Here is a 19,466-nt window from a genome sequence, read left to right as displayed (position 1 = left end):
GCCACCCCCCTGTTGACATGTCTCCCCAACAGTCATCCAGACAGCGGAGGAATGCTGAACCTGGGGGGAGACCATGAAATCACTAAAAAGGGGTTAATCAACCCCACACATGGAAGGCAAGTGTTTTAACAAGACCACACCCCTTGTCAGGTGCAGTGAAAAAGTATCTAAAAACAAATGTGGTGCATGACAGGTTATTTTTAGCATGAATTGCACCAGAATTCTGGCACATTTTCAATAGTTAATCTGGGCCTATGTGGCATAGTTATCAGTGTGCATTTTTCTTAACTTTAATGTAAATTTTTCCCATAACATACATTTATTATGCATTTTAGACACTCTTTTTAGCTTATTTAACACAGGTGCAACCTAGTGGAAAAAAGGGTATGGCTTAAAGTGTGACTTACTGTGCCAAAAGGTTTACGCCTGCCACAACTTGGCATATAATGCTAGACACCAGTGAATCTGAGCTAACTGGACTTGAATCATCTACTGAACTCCAATCCCACATCTTACTGCCAAGAACATGTACACAGGTTTTTGTCCAAATTGCACATGTTTTTTCCACCACAGTCCTTGTGTGTTATACTTTCTAACTTCTTAAAATTATCTTTTGATTATTTGGAAAGCTGTTCAGTAAATACAAAGTGCGCACAGCACTTCTCAGTCAACAGAGTCAAAGATCATTTCAATAGCTCCCATGCTGTTTCTTTAATAATCCTGGAATAAGTGCTAATTTAAAGAGTAACTACTGGAGCATGAAGGGAAGAGAATGCATTGTTTTTCTGCTGCAATACAGAATCTAAGTCACGGGACAAGTTTTGTAACAAACACCAAGCCGCTGAAACAAAATAATGATTTTCATGCCACCACAACTCTTGGCAGCTTGTTTCATAAAACCGGCAGGTGACGGAGAGCTATTAGGCATCATGTGAGCGATCACCCCGGAGCTTTGTCACTTTTACTCCAGGCCTGTTCTTCCATTTCATTATATATTTTTGTTTATCTCCCAAATTTATTAGACAAATAGAGATCTGCATGCTGATTTCTGGGCAAAAACAAGCATAATTTTACCCCCCTTGGGATCGCAGTGATACAGGATCCATCTATAGCTTATTCTGGAATGCACGTTGGAAAGATGGCTAAAAAACACAACCATATGTGCCCTTATCTAGTTCATTAGCCACGCACGCATGTTAAAATATTAAGATGCCTAAGGTTATACAGCGAACAACAGATTAAAGCATTCACAATTTTCTATGGTAACCTGTCGAAACAGCATAAACTAAAAACAGCAGGAATCAATTAAATGACATCTGACATTGTGTGTGAAGGTAGTAATGTCATAGGACAGGTAAACCGCATCTGATTACATAAGGGCTTATAATGACTTTAGAGAAACAGACAATTCAGCCAATAGAGCCATTGACAAATGTCAGTACTAGTATCTTTGCATCATTACAAAATGATGGTTTCCAGATGACTGCAGTTATCTGGGAATTTTTATGGGATGTTAATATTTTTCTCAGCAGATTATCACCATTTCTTATTGCTGATAGTAATCACCCACACATTTCCTATGCCATGAAATACAAAGGTCAGCTGAAAATTTTTTTTTTTGTTCCAAGATTGGATAAATTCACATTAAAGAGGTCATGGGGTCAAAGTATGGCACTACATAATGTATGGAGAAATGTAAGTGAGCAATGTACAGGGTAATCCTCAGCTAAACTGTTTACACATGACTGTGGCCTACCAAAGAGAGCAACAACAATTGTATATTTTGTAAATAAAAATTGTGAGCAATGTTTTATTTATTTTTATAAAAGTCATTAGGAATGTACTTGAAAGGCCGGTAAATGGATTCAGGGATTAGTGCAAACACAAATCAGGGGTTAAACAAAATGTCCAGGCTTCAACATAATAATGGGCCACCCTGTTTGGAGCCAGCCACTTGCCACTAAAGCCTATTTCCTATGAAGATTATCATATAACCTGTCCAAGCTTGTTGGTTATTTGTTCCAATGTAGTCATGATGATGTAGTGAAGTTTATGATGCGATTCACAGCGGACAAGTACATGTCCCAAAAGAATGAGACCTCTGGGTGGTAGTGCACTTAAAGGAGTATTCCGGCACGCACTTTTTTCCTTTTATCCCGTCCGGGCTGCAAAATAAAAGAAAAGACACTTTCTCTTAACTGCCGATGAGCCCCCGGAGCTCCGGTATACTCCGGTACAGGTGTTGGTCCCCGGGCTGTATTCTTCTTACTTCATGTTAGCCCGGCACGTCACACGGAGCTTCACCCTATCACCGGCCGCAGCGATGTCCCGCCTCGGCCAGTGCAGTGATAGGCTGAAGCTAACAGGAAGTAAGAAGAATACAGCCCGGGGACCGAACACCTGTACCGGAGCTCCGGGGGCTCGTTGGCAGGTAAGAGAAAGTGTGCTTTCTTTTATTTTGCAGCCCGGACGGGATAAAAGGAAAAAAGTGCGCGCCGGAGTACTCCTTTAACGTCCCGATTCCTAACGTGCTGTTTAGTTCAGCCTTCACTTTACTTTGGGCATTCTATCCAGGAAGATCGGGAAGGACAATTGATATAAATCAGACTAGAAAAACTATTTTCACTTTTTTTTTTATTTTTATTATTCCTAGCAGTGCCTTATCGAAGTACGCCTATACTTCTAGTTATAAACATCTGCTCTCAGCAGGAAAATAGCTCCTTCTTAAATGGAATGAATCGCAACTGCTCCACTAATCACCTGTTAGCCAGGGGACCATCACCGACAATGGAAATGGACAGCGAGTACCTGCCAAAGTTTTGCAGGTTTCAAGTTCAACCCATTCCAGCTTGCATCGCCCCCTCCTTCCTCTTCAAAAAAAAAGTTTTATTAGGGCAATTACTTTCTTAATACAAGTAATAATGCTTTTAGTTTATTTTGGCTCACAAAGCATTAAATAAGGTGGAAAAGCTCCGCTTAGAGGAATTACACTCACTCCATATGTGCAACCTGCTAGAGAGCAACGTTTGGTCCTGTATGAATTTAATAAGTAAAATCCAGATGTTTAAAAGGACTGTGATTACAGCGGGCCATTTTATTTTACTTATCTCATTGCAGTACGATTTATCACTATCAGGAGCATACTCGTGGCCCGGATCTCGGAGTGTCTGTCACAAATCCTATATATAGTACACATTGTATTCTGCTACATCGAATCATGATACCCTACACAGTCATTATCTTTTACAATACGCTAGTGTGTCTTACAGCGCCTGGAACACCACAAAGCCATATTGTCTAAAAAACAAACAAAAAAATGAAACATGATTCTATCATCTGATATGTACTCTGATGGACAAAATTGTAAGATGTATTTGATATTGCACAGTGTGAGTGGGCAGCACCTGCCCCACATTGCCCATAGTAAGAGATAAGAACAGATTTGAGGGCTTGTAAGGCAAAGTCCATGAGCATACAGAGACATTTAAAAGGGTTCTAGAGCCTGAACAATTATTATTCATTTTCTTGACTAACGCCAGTATAATTATTCAGTCCCTGGGGCAACATCATGGGATTCATGCATTGGGGAGCTTGTGAATTGGTAAATCTAAGCTTTCCCACACATCCTGCTAAATGGTCAAACTTAGTACAAAGAACATATAAAGAGCTCTGCAGATGAATCACACATGTGCTATGTACAGTCTATACAATGCATTCAGTAAGACCCTTTTACTTTATCACATTTTGTTATGTGGAAGTTTTCCCCCCATCATTCTGCCCATTCTGGACATAAGTATTCACCTTTTACTCTGTACTTAGTTGAAGCCCCTTTGGAAGTCATTACAGCCTCCAGTCTTCTTGGGTGTAATGCCACAAGGTTTGTACACCTCCATTTGGGGAATCTCTGCAGATCCTCTTAAAGGGGTACTCTGGTGAAAACCTTTTTTCTTTTAAATCAACTGGTGGTAGTAAGTTAAACATATTTGATAATTGCTTCTATTAAAAAATCTTAATCCTTCGAGTACTTATTGGCTGCTGAATGCTACAGAGGAAATTCCTTTCTTTTTGGAACACTGATGACATCACAAGCACAGTGCTCTCTGCTGACATCTCTGTCCATTTTAGCAACCATGCATAGCAGATGTACGTTAAGGGCAGCATGGTGGCTCAGTGGTTAGCACTGCTGCCTTGTAGTGCTGGGGACTTGGGTTCAAATCCCACTAAGGACAACAATAAATAAATAAAGACTTATTATTATAATAACTTCAGCAGAGAGCAATGTGGTCGTGATGTCATCAGAGAGCATTCCAAAAAGAAAAGAATTTCCTCTGTAGTATTCAGCAGCTAATAAGTACAGGAAGGATTAAGATTTTTTTTTATAGAAGTAATTTACAAATCTGTTTAACTTTCCGGAGCCAGTGGATTTAAAAGAAAAAAGGTTTTCACAGGAGTACCCCTTTAAGCTCTGTCAGGTTGGATGAGGACCATCGGTGGAAGCCATTATCAGGTCTATTCAGAGATGGTTATTGAGTTCAAGTTAGGGCTCTGGCTGGGTCACTCAGGGACATTCACAGAGTTGCAACTAAGGGTACATTCACACCACGATTATGCATTACGGCTGCCATATCCGGCAGGGAAATTTAATGATTGCCCGCAGTGATGTGAGATACCCCCCACTGTTTGTTCCACCTGTCTGCTCCCTCGCTGTGTTCGGTTTTACATGAGTAAATAAAGAAGCTTCTGCATTGTAAAGTTGGAGGAGAATGCTCCGTTCGTCCTTATCTTCATGTCTATGAATAATGTGGACTGTACAGATAGCGTGTAGCACCACCCAGCAACACTAGTGCTCACACAAGCACGGACTTACTTCCACTGACACCTGTGTTCTCCTGGTTGCATGAGTTGCATCGGTGCCAGATTGCATTCACTTGGCTTTGACAAAGCCTGTTTTTGTCTATGTGTGTATGAAATTTAATGATTGGCCGTTGCCATATGTGACTCCGTTCAGCTCATTCAAATGAATAGGATGTGGCGCGGGTCAAGCGAGGATTCGGCAGAGGCTGGTTTTAAAATTTCCCTGCTATATTGCATAATCATAGGGTTGATGTAGCCTTAGCCACTACTACAGTGGGGCAAAAAAGTATTTAGTCAGCCACCAATTGTGCAAGTTCTCCCACTTAAAAAGAAGAGAGATGCCTGTAATTTTCATCATAGGTATATTTCAACTATGAGAGAGATGAGAAAAAAAAAAGAATTTTAAAGAATTTATTTGCAAATTATGGTGGAAAATAAGTATTTAGTCACCCAAAAACAAGCAAGATTGCTGGCTCTCACAGACCTGTAACTTCTTCTTTAAGAGTCTGCTCTGTACTCCATTCATTACCTGTATTAATGGCACCTGTTTGAACTTGTTATCTGTATAAAAGACACCTGTCCCCAACCTCAAAACAGTCACACTCCAAACTCCACTATGGCCAAAACCAAGGAGCTGTCGAAGGACACAAGAAACAAATATTGTAGACCTGCACCCGGCTGGGAAGACTGAATCTGCAATAGGCAAGCATCTTGGGTTGAAGAAATCAACTGTGGGAGCAATTATTAGAAAATGGAAGACATACAAGACCACTGATAATTTCCCTCGATCTGGGGCTCCACGCCAGATCTCACCCTGTGGTGTCAAAATGATCACAAGAACGGTGAGCAAAAATCCCAGAACCACACAGGGGGACCTAGTGAATGACCTGCAGAGAGCTGGGACCAAAGTAACAAAGGCTACCATCAGTAATACACTATGCCGCCAGGGACTCAAATTATCCAGTGCCAGACGTGTCCCCCTGCTTAAGCCAGTACATGTCTGGGCCCGTCTGAAGTTTGCTAGAGAGCATTTGGATGACCCAGAAGAGTACTGGGAGAATGTCATATGGCCAGATGAAACCAAAGTAGAACTTTTACGTAAAAACTCAACTCGTTGTGTTTGGAGGAGAAACAATGCAGAGTTGCATCCAAAGAACACCATACCTACTATGAATCATGGGGGTGGAAACATCATGCTTTGGGGTTGTTTTTCTGCTAAGGGACCAGGACGTCTGGTCCGTGTAAAGGAAAGAATAAATGGGGCTATGTATCATGAGATTTTGAGTGAAAACCTCCTTCCATCAGCAACGACATTGAAGATGAAACATGCATGGGTCTTTCAGCATGACAATGATCCCAAACACACCACCCAGGCAACGAAGGAGTGGCTTCGTAAGAAGCATTTCAAGGTTCTGGAGTGACCTAGCCAGTGGAGGGAGTTGAAAGTCCATGTTGCTCAGTGACAGCCCCAAAACGTCAGTGCTCTAGAGGAGATCTGCATGGAGAAATGGGCCAAAATACCAGCAACAGTGTGTGAAAACCTTGTGAAGACTTACAGAAAACGTTTGACCACTGTCATTGCCAACAAAGGGTATATAACAAAGTATTGAGATGAACTTTTGTCACTGGCTAAATACTTATTTGCCACCAAAATTTGCAAATAAATTCTTTAAAAATCAGGCAATGTGATTCTATGGATTTTTTTTCATTATGTCTCCTATAGTTGAGGTATACCTATGATGATAATTACAGGCCTCTCTCATCTTTTTAAGTGGGGGAACTTGCACAATTGGTTGCTGACAATACTTTTGCCCCACTAAATGTTGTGTTGGCTGGCTATTATGTGTCCTTTTACTAAGGAGAAGCTTCTTTCTGGACACTGCCATAAAGCCCAGATTGGTGGAGTGATGCAGCAATGGCTGACCTTATGGAAGTTTCTCCTATCTGCACACAGGAAGTTTGGAGCCAAGCCAGAGTGACAACTGGATTCTTGGTCACCTCTACCAAGGCTCTTTTCCCCTGAATAGTTTGGTAGGATGGCCAGCTCTTTAGGAAAAAAAACTGTTTCAGCACTCGTCAATCCAGTGAAAATGTGTCCTTTTTTCCATCATGTCTTAGCAAGCAATGTTTTAGTCCTCTCTAGGATACTATAGTGTGAAACAAGTAGAAATGGGCAATTTATTGGAGAACATTTTCACTTTATATTGGTACACTATTTTGCACATGATCTTATCTTGCTAAGCACTTCATGTTATAATATATATTTTGCACATGCATATATTATGGTTTGCACTTTAAATATGTTTGATGAATCTGTATCCCTGAATATATATCACTTTCTGCTTGTATCACACTGCTTAAGAAAAGTCCCATAAAGAGGAATTAAACTTTGCTTGCTAAGACATGATGGAATAAAGCTGCACCCTTCTGCAGATTTTCATTTCTAATAACGTCTTGCGGTCTCTTAAAGGGGGTATTTCAGCAAATGGCAAACACTGCTCAAAATGAATGAAACAAGTAAAATGAGTTATCCCATCATTAAAGGGGTATTCCAGGCAAAACTTTTTTTTATATATATCAACTGGCTACGGAAAGTTAAACAGATTTGTAAATTACTTCTATTAAAAAATCTTAATCCTTCCAATAGTTATTAGCTTCTGAAGTTTTCTGTCTAACTGCTCAATGATGATGTCACGTCCCGGAGCTGTGCATGATGGGAGAATATCCCCATAGGAACTGCACAGCTCCCGGGACGTGAGTCATCAGAGAGCAGTTAGACAGAAAACAACAACTCAACTTCAGAAGCTAATAACTATTGGAAGGATTAATATTTTTTAATAGAAGTAATTTACAAATCTGTTTAACTTTCCGGAGCCAGTTGATATATAAAAAAAAGTTTTGGCCTGGAATACCCCTTTAAGACTTATCCCCTATCTACAGGTGACCCCCCCACAATCTTGAGAACCAGTTTAAGGTCTCTCTTCGGAATGGAGTGGACACATGTTCAATGCCACTCCATTCATTGTCTATGGGAGCTGCTAGAGATAGCCGAGCTCTGTACTTCTACAGCAGCTTCCACAGACAGTGAATGGAGTAGTAGTGTTCATGCATGACCACCACTCCAATGGAAGACTGGGGACCTGTCTCAGGATTATGGGAAGTCCCAGCATTCAGAACTCCCTCCATCATACCCTATCCTGTGAAGTCAAAATAAGAATAACCATGATGAAATTCAGGCAAACCGAATCCACCTTTTATTTCAACTTTGATTTTCAGTGTGATTTTCAATTCAGCCATCGGTTGATGATTTTGGTTTCCAATGATCGTAAATCATTTTATTTATCACACATTTTATATCAGTTTATCAGATTTTTAACTTGAATCAATTGTTTATCAAGATCTGTTGTGTGTTTTAAAGAGAATCTGTCAGCTGTATTTTCTCCTAAGAGCTGCAGACAAATACAATGTAGTGCACTATACAAGGAATCGTAACTAGACATCTGTATATGGACAATATTTATGATTTTATGATAATTGATATTACACCTATTAAGGTGAAGATTTTCCATCCTACCAAGTATCGGTATACCTCCTAAATAACGAATGCATATAGATAGCTAAAAGAAAAGAGCAGCCCTCTTTACATATTTTCCAGTCATACCTTCATCCCTAATCTTGCCCATGAAAATGCTGAACCCCCTTTAGATACAATTAAATCCACAGTGGTCTTTTGGAAGATTTGTCAAAGCATCAAGGCTAATAAACAAAAGACACCAGTGTCAACACAGCCATAAAGGGAATCTGAAGACCTCTCTAGACCAGTCTAAAACATTAATCTCTCTCAGCTAATGGGGCAGCCCCTCCATTGCCTGCTTTACAATGGCACCCTGTTTAGGTAGCCGTGGGGTGATTCAGTGGTTGCTATTGCTAGTTTAGGTCACATTATTAAGGTATCAATGCCCTAATTTAAAGTGTTTTTTTTTTTCAAGAATTTTACATTAATGGGCTATCCTCAGAATAGGCCATCAATATCTGATTGGCAGTATGGTGACACCGTGCACCCTCACTGCTAAGCTGTTTAGCAGAGCTGTGACTTTGGCCCATATACAATGAGCGGCAGATTGTTTGTTGTATAGTGGTGGCACTGGGTTGCTGTAGCTCAGCTCCCATTCACTTCCTGGGGATAGGCCATTAGTGTATTAAACTCATTTAAACATGTTAAGTGAAGATAAGCCCAGTATTTATACCCTATTAAAGCTTATGTCAATCATAGAGACCCCTCTATAAGGCAGAATAGGTATAAACATCTAAACAGTTGCCATGTAAAATTTCTTTTCCCATGCAGTGCCAGCATAGATGGTTTCAGCTTTCCTTGGCAAAACCAGCTGTTTGCCGGGGGTGCTGCTGGAAGAGAGAGAGGCGCGTTCTAAAAGAAGTTTTCTCAAATGAGACAAGCCCTTTATTTTAGTCTGTCTAGGAGAATAAAGGCACAAGATAGATAGTATTTGGTCACTACTATTCTGGCCACATAAACTATATATAAAAAAATAAACTATATAAAAAAAAAAGTGGAAAACGTGCAAGAAACGTGCAAGAACAAGTAAGATAGTAAGTAACAGGAAGAGCGTTTAGGGGAATAATATTGTTTTTCCACTATGACTAATTTTGAGTAAATTCATAGAGAATAAAAGATTTCAGTTGTTGGACGTATACATCGTGCATGGCTGTAGCACAAATACCACAGAATCATCTGTGCTTATACTAAACCCTGCCAGTATGGTGACTTATGAGGAAAATATGTATCAGTCACAGCAAAGTGAGCACTTAGCAGACCTGAAGAAAAACAAAGAAAGTCTGTTCTAACATACCTTCACGATGACAATATAAAGGAATTCATTTTTTGCAACAATTGTGGTAAGAATGAACTAGTAACGTCCAATGACTTCAGAATATAGTATGAATAATGCAGACAAGATGCCACATGTGCTCTATTAATGTAGTCATAACCAACAGGCCAAGAAGTTTGATGCATATAGAAAGACATAAACGCTCATGCTCTGGGTTATGTGAAAACAGGGTTCATGACTCATTCCTAGAAAGCAATTCATTTTTCTATTATGCTGAGTGTATTACTTACCTCCACATAGGAAATTGGGAATATTCCTATTTTGTCTCCCAGCATTCCTTCTGCCCAGTTTTCATCCACTCTGCGGATCACCGTGAGAATGTCATCCTGTATGGACACATAAAAATGACATCAGTGGGATACAGACATTTGACAAAGTGTCACAACACAATCCATATGGGCTCACCCAGGAGGTATACAATGGCAGAAGTGCGAGCTCACTAAAGCCTGGTAATCCATACACCTATAATGAAGTTCACATGTGCTCCAGTCTCTGAGATCTCGGTCGCTCCAGTGGTCTTATGTTTCTTACAAGTTAGAAATCCAGGAATACTTGGATACTGAAACTCTCCTTGGGTGAAAAAGTGTGGAAGGCGAAAAATCTGCTCACAAATCTTTTCCCTTGGAAAGAAAATATTTGGTCTGGGGTCAAGTCTAAAGAATGACTTAGACTTACCTCGGCACATAAATTATTCACTTCCTCCATTTACTTCGGCACATATATTATTCACCTCCACCAGAAAGGTGTAAAATGTATTGAGTTTTGTGCAGCGACACTGCTAAGTAATGGCCATGCATATATGCAGTCATGGCGTAAATGTTGGCACCCTGAAATTTTTCAAGAAAATGAAGTATTTCTCACAGAAAAGGATTGCAGGAACACGTTTTGCTATACACATGTTTATTCCCTTTGTGTGTATTGGAACTAAACCAAAAAAGGGAGGAAAAAAAGCAAATTGGACATAATGTCACACCAAACTCCAAATATGGGCTGGACAAAATTATTGGCACCCTGAGCTTATTTTTTTCCAAAGGGTGTGCAACCAAATATTAACTGAAATCAGTTGCTTCCTATAACCATCAATAAGTTTCTTAGACCTCTCAGCCGGAATGTTGGACCGCTCTTCCTTTGCAAAATGCTCCAGGTCTCTCTTAGTGGAAGGGCGCCTTTTCCCAACAGCAATTTTAAGATCTCTCCACAGGTGTTCAATGGGATTTAGATCTGGACTCATTGCTGGCCACTCCAGAACTCTGACACTGGGCTGTACAGTGCGACCCAAAATCCGTTGGTAATCCTCAGATTTCATGATGCCTTACACACATTCAAGGCACCCAGTGCCAGAGGTAGTAAAACAACCCTGAAACATAAATCAAAGATTTGCAAGAGCAGGTGTAGCACTACCGTTGCCAAATAGCCCAGAGGATGCACGGTGTAACAAGTGCTGCTGTGACCTTCAATGCTGACATGTACTGCTATGTGGAGGTGCTGACTTTATCCAAGATAACTAATATCACTGTATTTATACAAGGAATAAAGAAGTCGCACTCACCATCCGGTAACCGTACATAAATTCTTGTCCTTTATTCACACCGGCAAAGTGGAACATAAAATACGGTCACTTCATGTGGGGAGCGAGACCAGCCGCTCTCAAGACGCAGGGGCACACCACCAGAGGCGACTAGTTTCGCGTCACGGCTTGACGCTTCTTCTGGCCAATAAGGCGTCTTGAGAGCGGCTGCTCTCGCTCCCCACGTGAAGTGACCGTATTTTATGTTCCACTTTGCCGGTGTGAATAAAGGACAAGAATTTATATACTGCTACCGGATGGTGAGTGCGACTTCTTTATTCTTCGTATAAATACAGTGAACCCTGAAACATAATTGAACCTCCAACATATTTCACTGTAGGTACTGTGTTCTTTTCTTTGTAGGCCTCATCTGTCCACAAGAAGTTTTCCCAGAAGAATTTTGGCTGACAAGTTCATTTTGGCAAAATGTAGTCTTGCTTTTTTATGTCTCTGTGTCAGCAGTGGGGTCCTCCTGGGTCTCCTGCTATACCGTTTCATTTCATTTAAATGTTGACAGTTCGCGCTGACACTGATGCTCCCCAAGCCTGCAGGATAGCTTGAATATCTTTGGGACTTGTTTGGGGCTGCTTATCCACCATCCGGACTATCCTGCATTGACACCTTTCCTCAGTTTTTCTCTTCCGTCCATGCCCAGAGAGATTAGCTACAGTGCCATGGATTGCAAACTTCTTGATAATGTGGTGCACTGTGGACAAAGGCAAACCTAGATCTCTGGAGATGGACTTGTAACCTTGAGATTATTGATATTTTTCCACAATTTTGGTTCTCAAGTTCTCAGACAGTTCTCTTCTCCTCTGTTGTCCATGCTTAGTGTGGCACACACACACACACAATGCAAAGACTAAGTGAACTTCTCTCCTTTTTATCTGCTTTCAGGTGTGATTTTTATATTGCCCTCCCCTGTTATTGCCCCAGGTGAGTTTAAAGGAGCATCACATGCTAGAAACAATCTTATTTATCCACAATCTTGAAAGGGTGCCAATAATTTTGTCCAGCCCATTTTTGGAGTTTGGTGTGACATTATGTCCAATTTGCTTTTTTTCCTACCTTTTTTGGTTTAATTCCAATACACACAAAAGGGAATAAACATGTGCATAGCAAAACATGTGTTACTGCAAACCTTTTCTGTGAGAAATACTTCATTTTCTCGAAAAATGTCAGGGGTGCCGAGATTTACGGCCTTGATTGTATGTAGAGCCTGACTGCTGAAATTGTTCAATGTTGCCTTACAAACACTGTGAAGTATGTCTCATTATACTAATAAATATAATAATAAAATCCTATGAACAAAATGCAAAAACACATGGAATATTCACTATATAGTGTGCAACAAATAAAGCTAGATGGTTTTACAATGAAATTTTAGACTACGTCTTTTATGCATTTATTAAAAATAAATAAATAGACACCAATTCCAGCTTCCACTCTCTAGCTGTCCTTTTCCCAAAAGTAATGGGGTCCCCGATTGTCCTTTGTTTACCAAGTCACATTGACGACATGAGGCTATGACAGCCAATCATGAACCATGGTAGGTAGTAACTGGCTGTCACAATCATATGTAGAGTACAGCATAGTAATCAAAGACAGGCAGGGAGCAATAGGGGACTGAATGGCTAGCACTCCTATGTGGTTTATAATTCTGTTTACTTTAGTATATGCCATGATCATAGTACAATGTAATATAAATGCTTTTCACTGTACAAATGAGTGATCCAATTGTATGTTTACAATTATGGCCAACTTTATTGGCACATTAGCACACAAAATGTGGCTACAAGAATAGTCGACACTGCCCAAACATGTAAACTTTTACTAAGCTGTAACATTCTGAAGCCAGCCACACACATACTACATGATGTCACTGGTGAGAGGTGCCAACTGGGTCATCTGAACAGTATTCACCATGTGGAACAAATGCAATGTTAAAGTGATGATTTCCCAACCTCCCTAATAGGATCTAATGCAGTCCAACAGTGAACTGGATCTCATCCAGTTTAGTCACATGTGTTGGCTGCCTGGGTTCATACATGCATAAATAAGGGGTCCGCAGGGTTCAAAGCAGATCAGCTAACATGCTTATGACAGAAATACTTTAAAATTGAACATTTACTTCTGACATGAACTATTTTGGAGTCTTATTTTATACTTTTAATAACAAGTGCTACTTTTGATAGGGATAAATAATGAAGAAGGCCACAGCTCAGTATATACGACTACTGCCCAAGAGAGATGAATGGATTATTAAAGAACATGCTCGACCGCTGCTGCAAACAGTAACGTGTTCCTGTGATCATGTGGGGGCCCCCATCTGTCTGACCCCCAGCTATCCTCCATTTATAGCCTAGGCCTCATGCACATGACAAACCTGCACTGTACTTTGCCTGTACTCTGCCTCTTTTGCTATGTGATACTATGTTCTCCCCTATATACAATACCTCTAGGAAAGAATACATTCATAAGCAGTGAGGTGTACAGAAAGTTCTCTCTTTCTGTAGATGACGCTTTTACACATACATGATTGTCTAGGCTTACAGTGAACATATTGTTACTCTTTATAACTTAAGCAGTATTACAAATGTTATCATGATTCTCGGACATTATTATCAGTTTTTAACCTTTCAGGCAGATTTCCTGTAGATGGACCTTTGGGGATTATCGAAGCATTTTAGCCTATCAAGCTAATCCCTAATAGTACCATTATCTAATTTGCGACAATTGGTCCTGTCAGTGTGGACCGATATTCCTGCACAATGATATCTAAGTGAAATCTAAGCAATGATAAACTGCTATAATAAGTAAGAAGGAATATCACACGACTATGTATGGACTGCCTCTTGTCTTCTCCAAGCTTTGCCTCTCGAGTGGACTATGATGTGGATTTAGTGAAGAGAAACAGCAGCCCAAATAAGCAGAGTGCCTGCCAAATTCCAATGAGAGGCATGCTAATATTTGTTTAGTATCATTATGATATTATCAGCATGCTTAGGATAAGCTGTTTACACAAAAGCAAACATATGGAAAACAAGCAAACAGTAGAAAGCACTAACAATTACAGACATGCCGAGCAAATGGATTGACTTATACTTCTGTCTGCTGAACATTTACAGAAAAATAAAGCAGAAGAAAATAACACAGAACAAAGAAAACAAAGGAAATAAAAAATAAAAAAAAACATATCTTATACGGCATATTTTTCTACTTTAAGCTACAATGTGGTAGGTCGGAAAAAAACACTTGGGGAACTAACAAGAAAAGGATGGATACACTTAGTATTGGGGGCACACACACACACACACACACATATATATATACATATATATATATATATATACACACACACACACACACACACACAGCAACAAGGGAGACAAAGACTTCGGACTAGCAGCACAAGAGCTGGGGACAAAGGCAGCAGGAACCCAAGGTTGTTTAGGCAGCACAGATCGCCATTGGTGTAGATACAGTGAGGCACAATAAATAGCACGAGAGGGGCCACAAACAATATATCAAAACCAAGTGCAATATAACAGATGGGATGCATAACCAAGGGGGGGGGGGGAGGTGTGAAGAACGGGGTGAGGAGGAGATGGGAGAAGAATATTGAGAGAGTAGACAATGGGGACAGATGCAAACTGCACTCAAGCATGTTATGAAGGCAGCAACAAAGGACTCAATTGGGGGAAAGGGTGGATGAGATAGTGGCAGATAAATGAAAAAGACAGTCGGGGAGATTTTTCAAAACCTGTCCAGAGGAAAAGTTGCCCATAGATCAGATCACTTCTTTCATTTTGCAGAGGCCTTGTTAAAAATGAAAGAAGCGATCTGATTGGTTGCTATGGGCAACTGGGCCACTTTTCCTCTGGACAGGTTTTGACAAATCTCCTCCAGTGAAAGTGATCAGTGCGAGAAGGGTAAAGTAAGATAGAGGTGTCACTACAGCAGTCAAAACTAGGGATATGGGGCTGTATACCCTATCAATAACAGAAACAGAATAAGGGTGCATTCACACCACGTTTTTGCAATACAGTTCCCGTATACGTTTTCAACGTGAAAACCGTATGGAACCGTATTGAAAACCGTATGCATTGACTCTCCATTGAAAATCATATGCCAAAAGATGCATCAGGTTGTGTCCGTTTTGCATCCTGTAAGGTTTTGCCAGTTTTTTTCCCATACCCAAAACCGTAGCCTACCACGGTTTTTGGTCCGGGTGAAAAACTGTATTAAACCGTATATGTTTTTTTTTTTTTTTTACATGGGAGTCAATGGGAACCGTACAGAACCGTATGTGCGTACGGTTCCATCCGGTTTTCACCATACGGTTTTTGACTTTGCACAGTTTTTTTCCTTGGAATTTCAATCAAACAAGTGAAACTTTATTCAAAATGGAGTGAAAAGTTAAAAACGTATACGTTTTTTTCTTACAAAACTGATGCAACTGGACATCATTTTGCAAACCGTATATGGTTTTAAACTGTATACGGGTTGAAATTTGTACACATGTTTTGATACAGTTTAGTCCGGTTTTGAGGAATCTGTTTTTTATCAAAAACCTGATACGGGAACTGTATTGCAAAAACGTGGTGTGAATACACCCTAAGAAACAGATGCAATTCTGTATGTTAGCAGGGTTAACATTTTCCCTGTTATTTTCCTTTATGTGAGAGTAATGTCTAATACATTGATGGATGGGAGGTATGCATCACTGAGGCTTCTTGCACCAGTGACTGGAGTTTGGGTCCAGGTTTTGAGAGTAACTGTAGGTTCTGGAGATAAAGTAATTCCCAAATTTTAAGTTCTAGTGTATGTATGATGGAGTCCTGAACCTGATCTCACAGATATGTGAGCACTGCCAGAGAGCAGCAGAAAGGAGTTGTTCTGAAGCGAAGATTAGCTTGTTTGTGATATGTTGGATACGGATACACTGCACCAAAAAAGATTGACTTTGGGACGGAACCTGCCAAGTTTTGGGTGAGAAGCTCAGAAGTTTATGTAAAGAACCTGATGTGAAGGATGTTTAAATGGGCACTGTTGTAGAAACATTTAAAAAATGTTGGTTAAGTGTTGAGACTATGGATGATCACTAAAATGAGCCAGGAGAAGAAAGCACTAAACAATACAAAATTACAATAGAAGTCTGGGGAATTGTCTTGGTTAGCAGTGCATCTCCCTCTCTGCTGGTTGCCGTGATCGGTTGGGCACCAACACTCAGACTCCAACCGATCAAAACTTTTGACATGTGTCTAGGACATTTTTTTAAGCGACAGGTACACTTTAAGTTTCTGTTATATGACATGCTACAAGTGAAACTTATTGCTGTATGTGAATTAAGGGCTACTGACCGGTCACACCTGTCTGCTTGCTTGCTGGCAAAACATTTTGAAGGGTCCCGTTTTACACTGTGCAGAGGAAAAGTGGAGCAGTTGCTCATAGCAACCAATCACATTACTTCTTTCTTTTTAAAAAGGCTTCTATGGGCAAATGGTCAGCTTTTCCTCTGCACAGGTTTTGATCAATCTCTCCCAAGAGGTTTTATTTTAACATATTCGAATGTGCGAAATAGCACATAAGTCTCCACTCCTGCTTTTCACTACACATACTGACCAAAATAGTATGGGTGGACCCAGCCTTCTCCCTCCTAATGTATAACTGTTTAATAGCTCATGTATGTGCGACAACACTGTAAACTACTCCAAAGTTCAGGGCTGAACTGCAGCTATGAGATGTTGGACAGGCCAGGCTACTACAGCTTTTCAGCTTTGCGTTCACACTGCTATGTTGTATTAGCCGTAGGCAAAGAAAAACCTAGACAGAAGAGCATGTTTGTTCTTGCAGGACCCTGTGCAGCCAGGCACTGTTATCCTCGGTGAGTCTACTGTTAGTATAATAGCTCATAGTGCCAACTAAATAAAGCTTAGTGGAAAGCCGGCTCCATGCCTTTCTTCTGTAACTGAACGATGTACTACATAAACAGCGTGCCTTTTATCATGGCAGAGAAATAATCGGACCAGAGTGTTTTCATCGTGGTAGTTATCGAGTCAGCAATGTGAGCCTGTAAGATAGATGTTACCCAGAGTCACCAAATGACTCCCCTACAAAAATTTACCAATCCAGCCATGGAAGATCTGCTGGAAAATAAAGATTTGATCACAATGTACATTATAAGAGAGGTTGATGCCTGCCAGGTAGGACTATGGATAGGATGGAACACGCATAGCCTGAAATCAGCTTAGATAACCCTAGTGGTGAGGTCTGGTAAGGTCATAAATATACATATTTAGAAGATGGTTTCAAAGTGTCACTGTCCCAGTGTTTTGGCGATACTGTATACATGCTTCTATACAGATCGAGTGCCTTCATGTCAAAGGCATCCATTACATCCTTTACAAACAGTTTTACTTTTTGCTTCAAGTAGGAAATTCAGAAAACAAATTGAAGCATTTAGGAAGTTAGACCCCTACAACCCCATAGAGTCTTTCTTGAAAAATTCTAAAGCATATGCAAATTAACCCATTCCACCATGAAGAACAGTATTTTTGGATCTATTCCTCCAGCATGAGTGCTTACACTGCTATTGAACATAGAATATTTATAGTGAGAAAGAATATGTGACATGTATCTGTACAGAAATGTGGAATATGTCCGCGCTATAAAATGGACTGCTATATTCTATTGATCAAGAGTAACTGAGAAGTATTCCACGTGGAGATGAGTCTGTAAAGGAACAAGCAGCAGATGCAGTCTAACTTGTGTGGCAGTCACAAAATGACTAATCCCACGTCTTGTGTCACTCAGATGGTCTCCAGTCCCTCTCTCCAGTACTCAAGTTGTCACATAATAACAGGTTCCCCTGAGGAGTCTAAGCTGGCTAAGCAAGAAAGACTTCCAAGTCAAGGCACATGAGGTATTGCTAAAGGGTTTATGGATTTACTGATGCGTATTTTCCAGAATGTGTTTTTGCTTTGCCACAAGCCAACAAAAACCTGTTTGCTTTGGCATTCCAAGTTGGAAGTACATGAAAAAGCTGTATCTTTTACACAAGAGTATGCCTACACTTACAAGCATGCACCTAACGCAATTATGACTACATCCAAGTCAGAGAAAATCCAATGATCACCTAATAAATCTGGATTTGTGCATCCAGAGGGAATCATTCTCACAGACATCCACAGTTATCCTTCATTCTTTATACCATGACAGCACTTTATTTGACTTGATTTAGATTTTTTTTTAAATACAAGAATGTGACTTTAAAGATCTTGTTTCAAGCAGTAAAACAGATAAGAACTATTAAAATACAACCACAATTCTCTTTTACAGAAGGGGTTATCAAGGGTTAGAAAAACACTGCTGCTTTCCTCCAGAAATAACACCACTCTTGTCCTCAGTTTGTCTGTGGTAATGCAGCTCACTTAAAATGGAGTTGCGCTATAATACCACACACAACCTGAGGACACATGTGGTACTGTTTTTGGAAGAAAGCAGCTATGTTTCTCTAATCCTGTATAACCCCTTAATCTGCAGCACACGCTCTATCTGAGAGCCAGGGCCCAGTTCTGGAGATTGTGGTGGGTCCCAATGGTTGGACCCTCAGCAAGCAGACACTTATCCCCTATCCTATGGGTAGGGGATAGGTTGTCTTTCACTGGACAACCCCTTTAAGAATAAGTAGGTTTGCAAAAAAAATTTAAAATGTAATCACAAAAAAACTAAAGCAAGTGCAATTTCTTCCATTTCTATATGCTTTCTTAAAAATCATATAGTTTTGCTCCACTCTGCTTTCAAATGTGTAGCCTACAACCTAAATGCGGATTCCCACAATATCTCTCTGGAGAATACTCATGGTTGGGTTTATAAGTAGCAATTTCCATGTTCTAACCAAGAATTCTAGGTAGTCGAGATGTAAATGGTCAAAGGTCTTATTCAATAAGTGGACATACATGAATATTTCTTAGATCAGATAACATTTCTTTTAATATTTTGGCATGTAAACTGTGTTTGACAAGGGCTGTCTTTAATTGAGAAGGCAACAAATATATTTGGCTAATATGGAAACAAATGTTTCTTGTATCCCTTCTAGTTCCTAGCAAAGATGACAGATAATTATGTGAATGTCA

The 19,466-nt window shown here is 40.1% G+C and overlaps 1 protein-coding gene across 2 annotated transcripts in view; it reads right to left on the bottom strand.

Moving 5' to 3' along the window:
• Positions 1-19,466, bottom strand: part of SH3RF1 (SH3 domain containing ring finger 1) — a 180,752-nt gene that overhangs the window by 44,990 nt on the left and 116,296 nt on the right. For both annotated transcript variants that reach the window (XM_056560968.1, XM_056560974.1), the window contains exon 4: positions 9,992-10,087. In XM_056560968.1, coding sequence (XP_056416943.1) covers positions 9,992-10,087 — 96 coding nt within the window. The remainder of the gene's footprint in view (positions 1-9,991; positions 10,088-19,466) is intronic.

The sequence above is a fragment of the Hyla sarda genome, chromosome 1 (assembly GCF_029499605.1).
Source record: "Hyla sarda isolate aHylSar1 chromosome 1, aHylSar1.hap1, whole genome shotgun sequence".
In the NCBI taxonomy this organism is placed as follows: domain Eukaryota; kingdom Metazoa; phylum Chordata; class Amphibia; order Anura; family Hylidae; genus Hyla; species Hyla sarda.
This window is presented reverse-complemented; position numbering and strand designations above follow the sequence as displayed.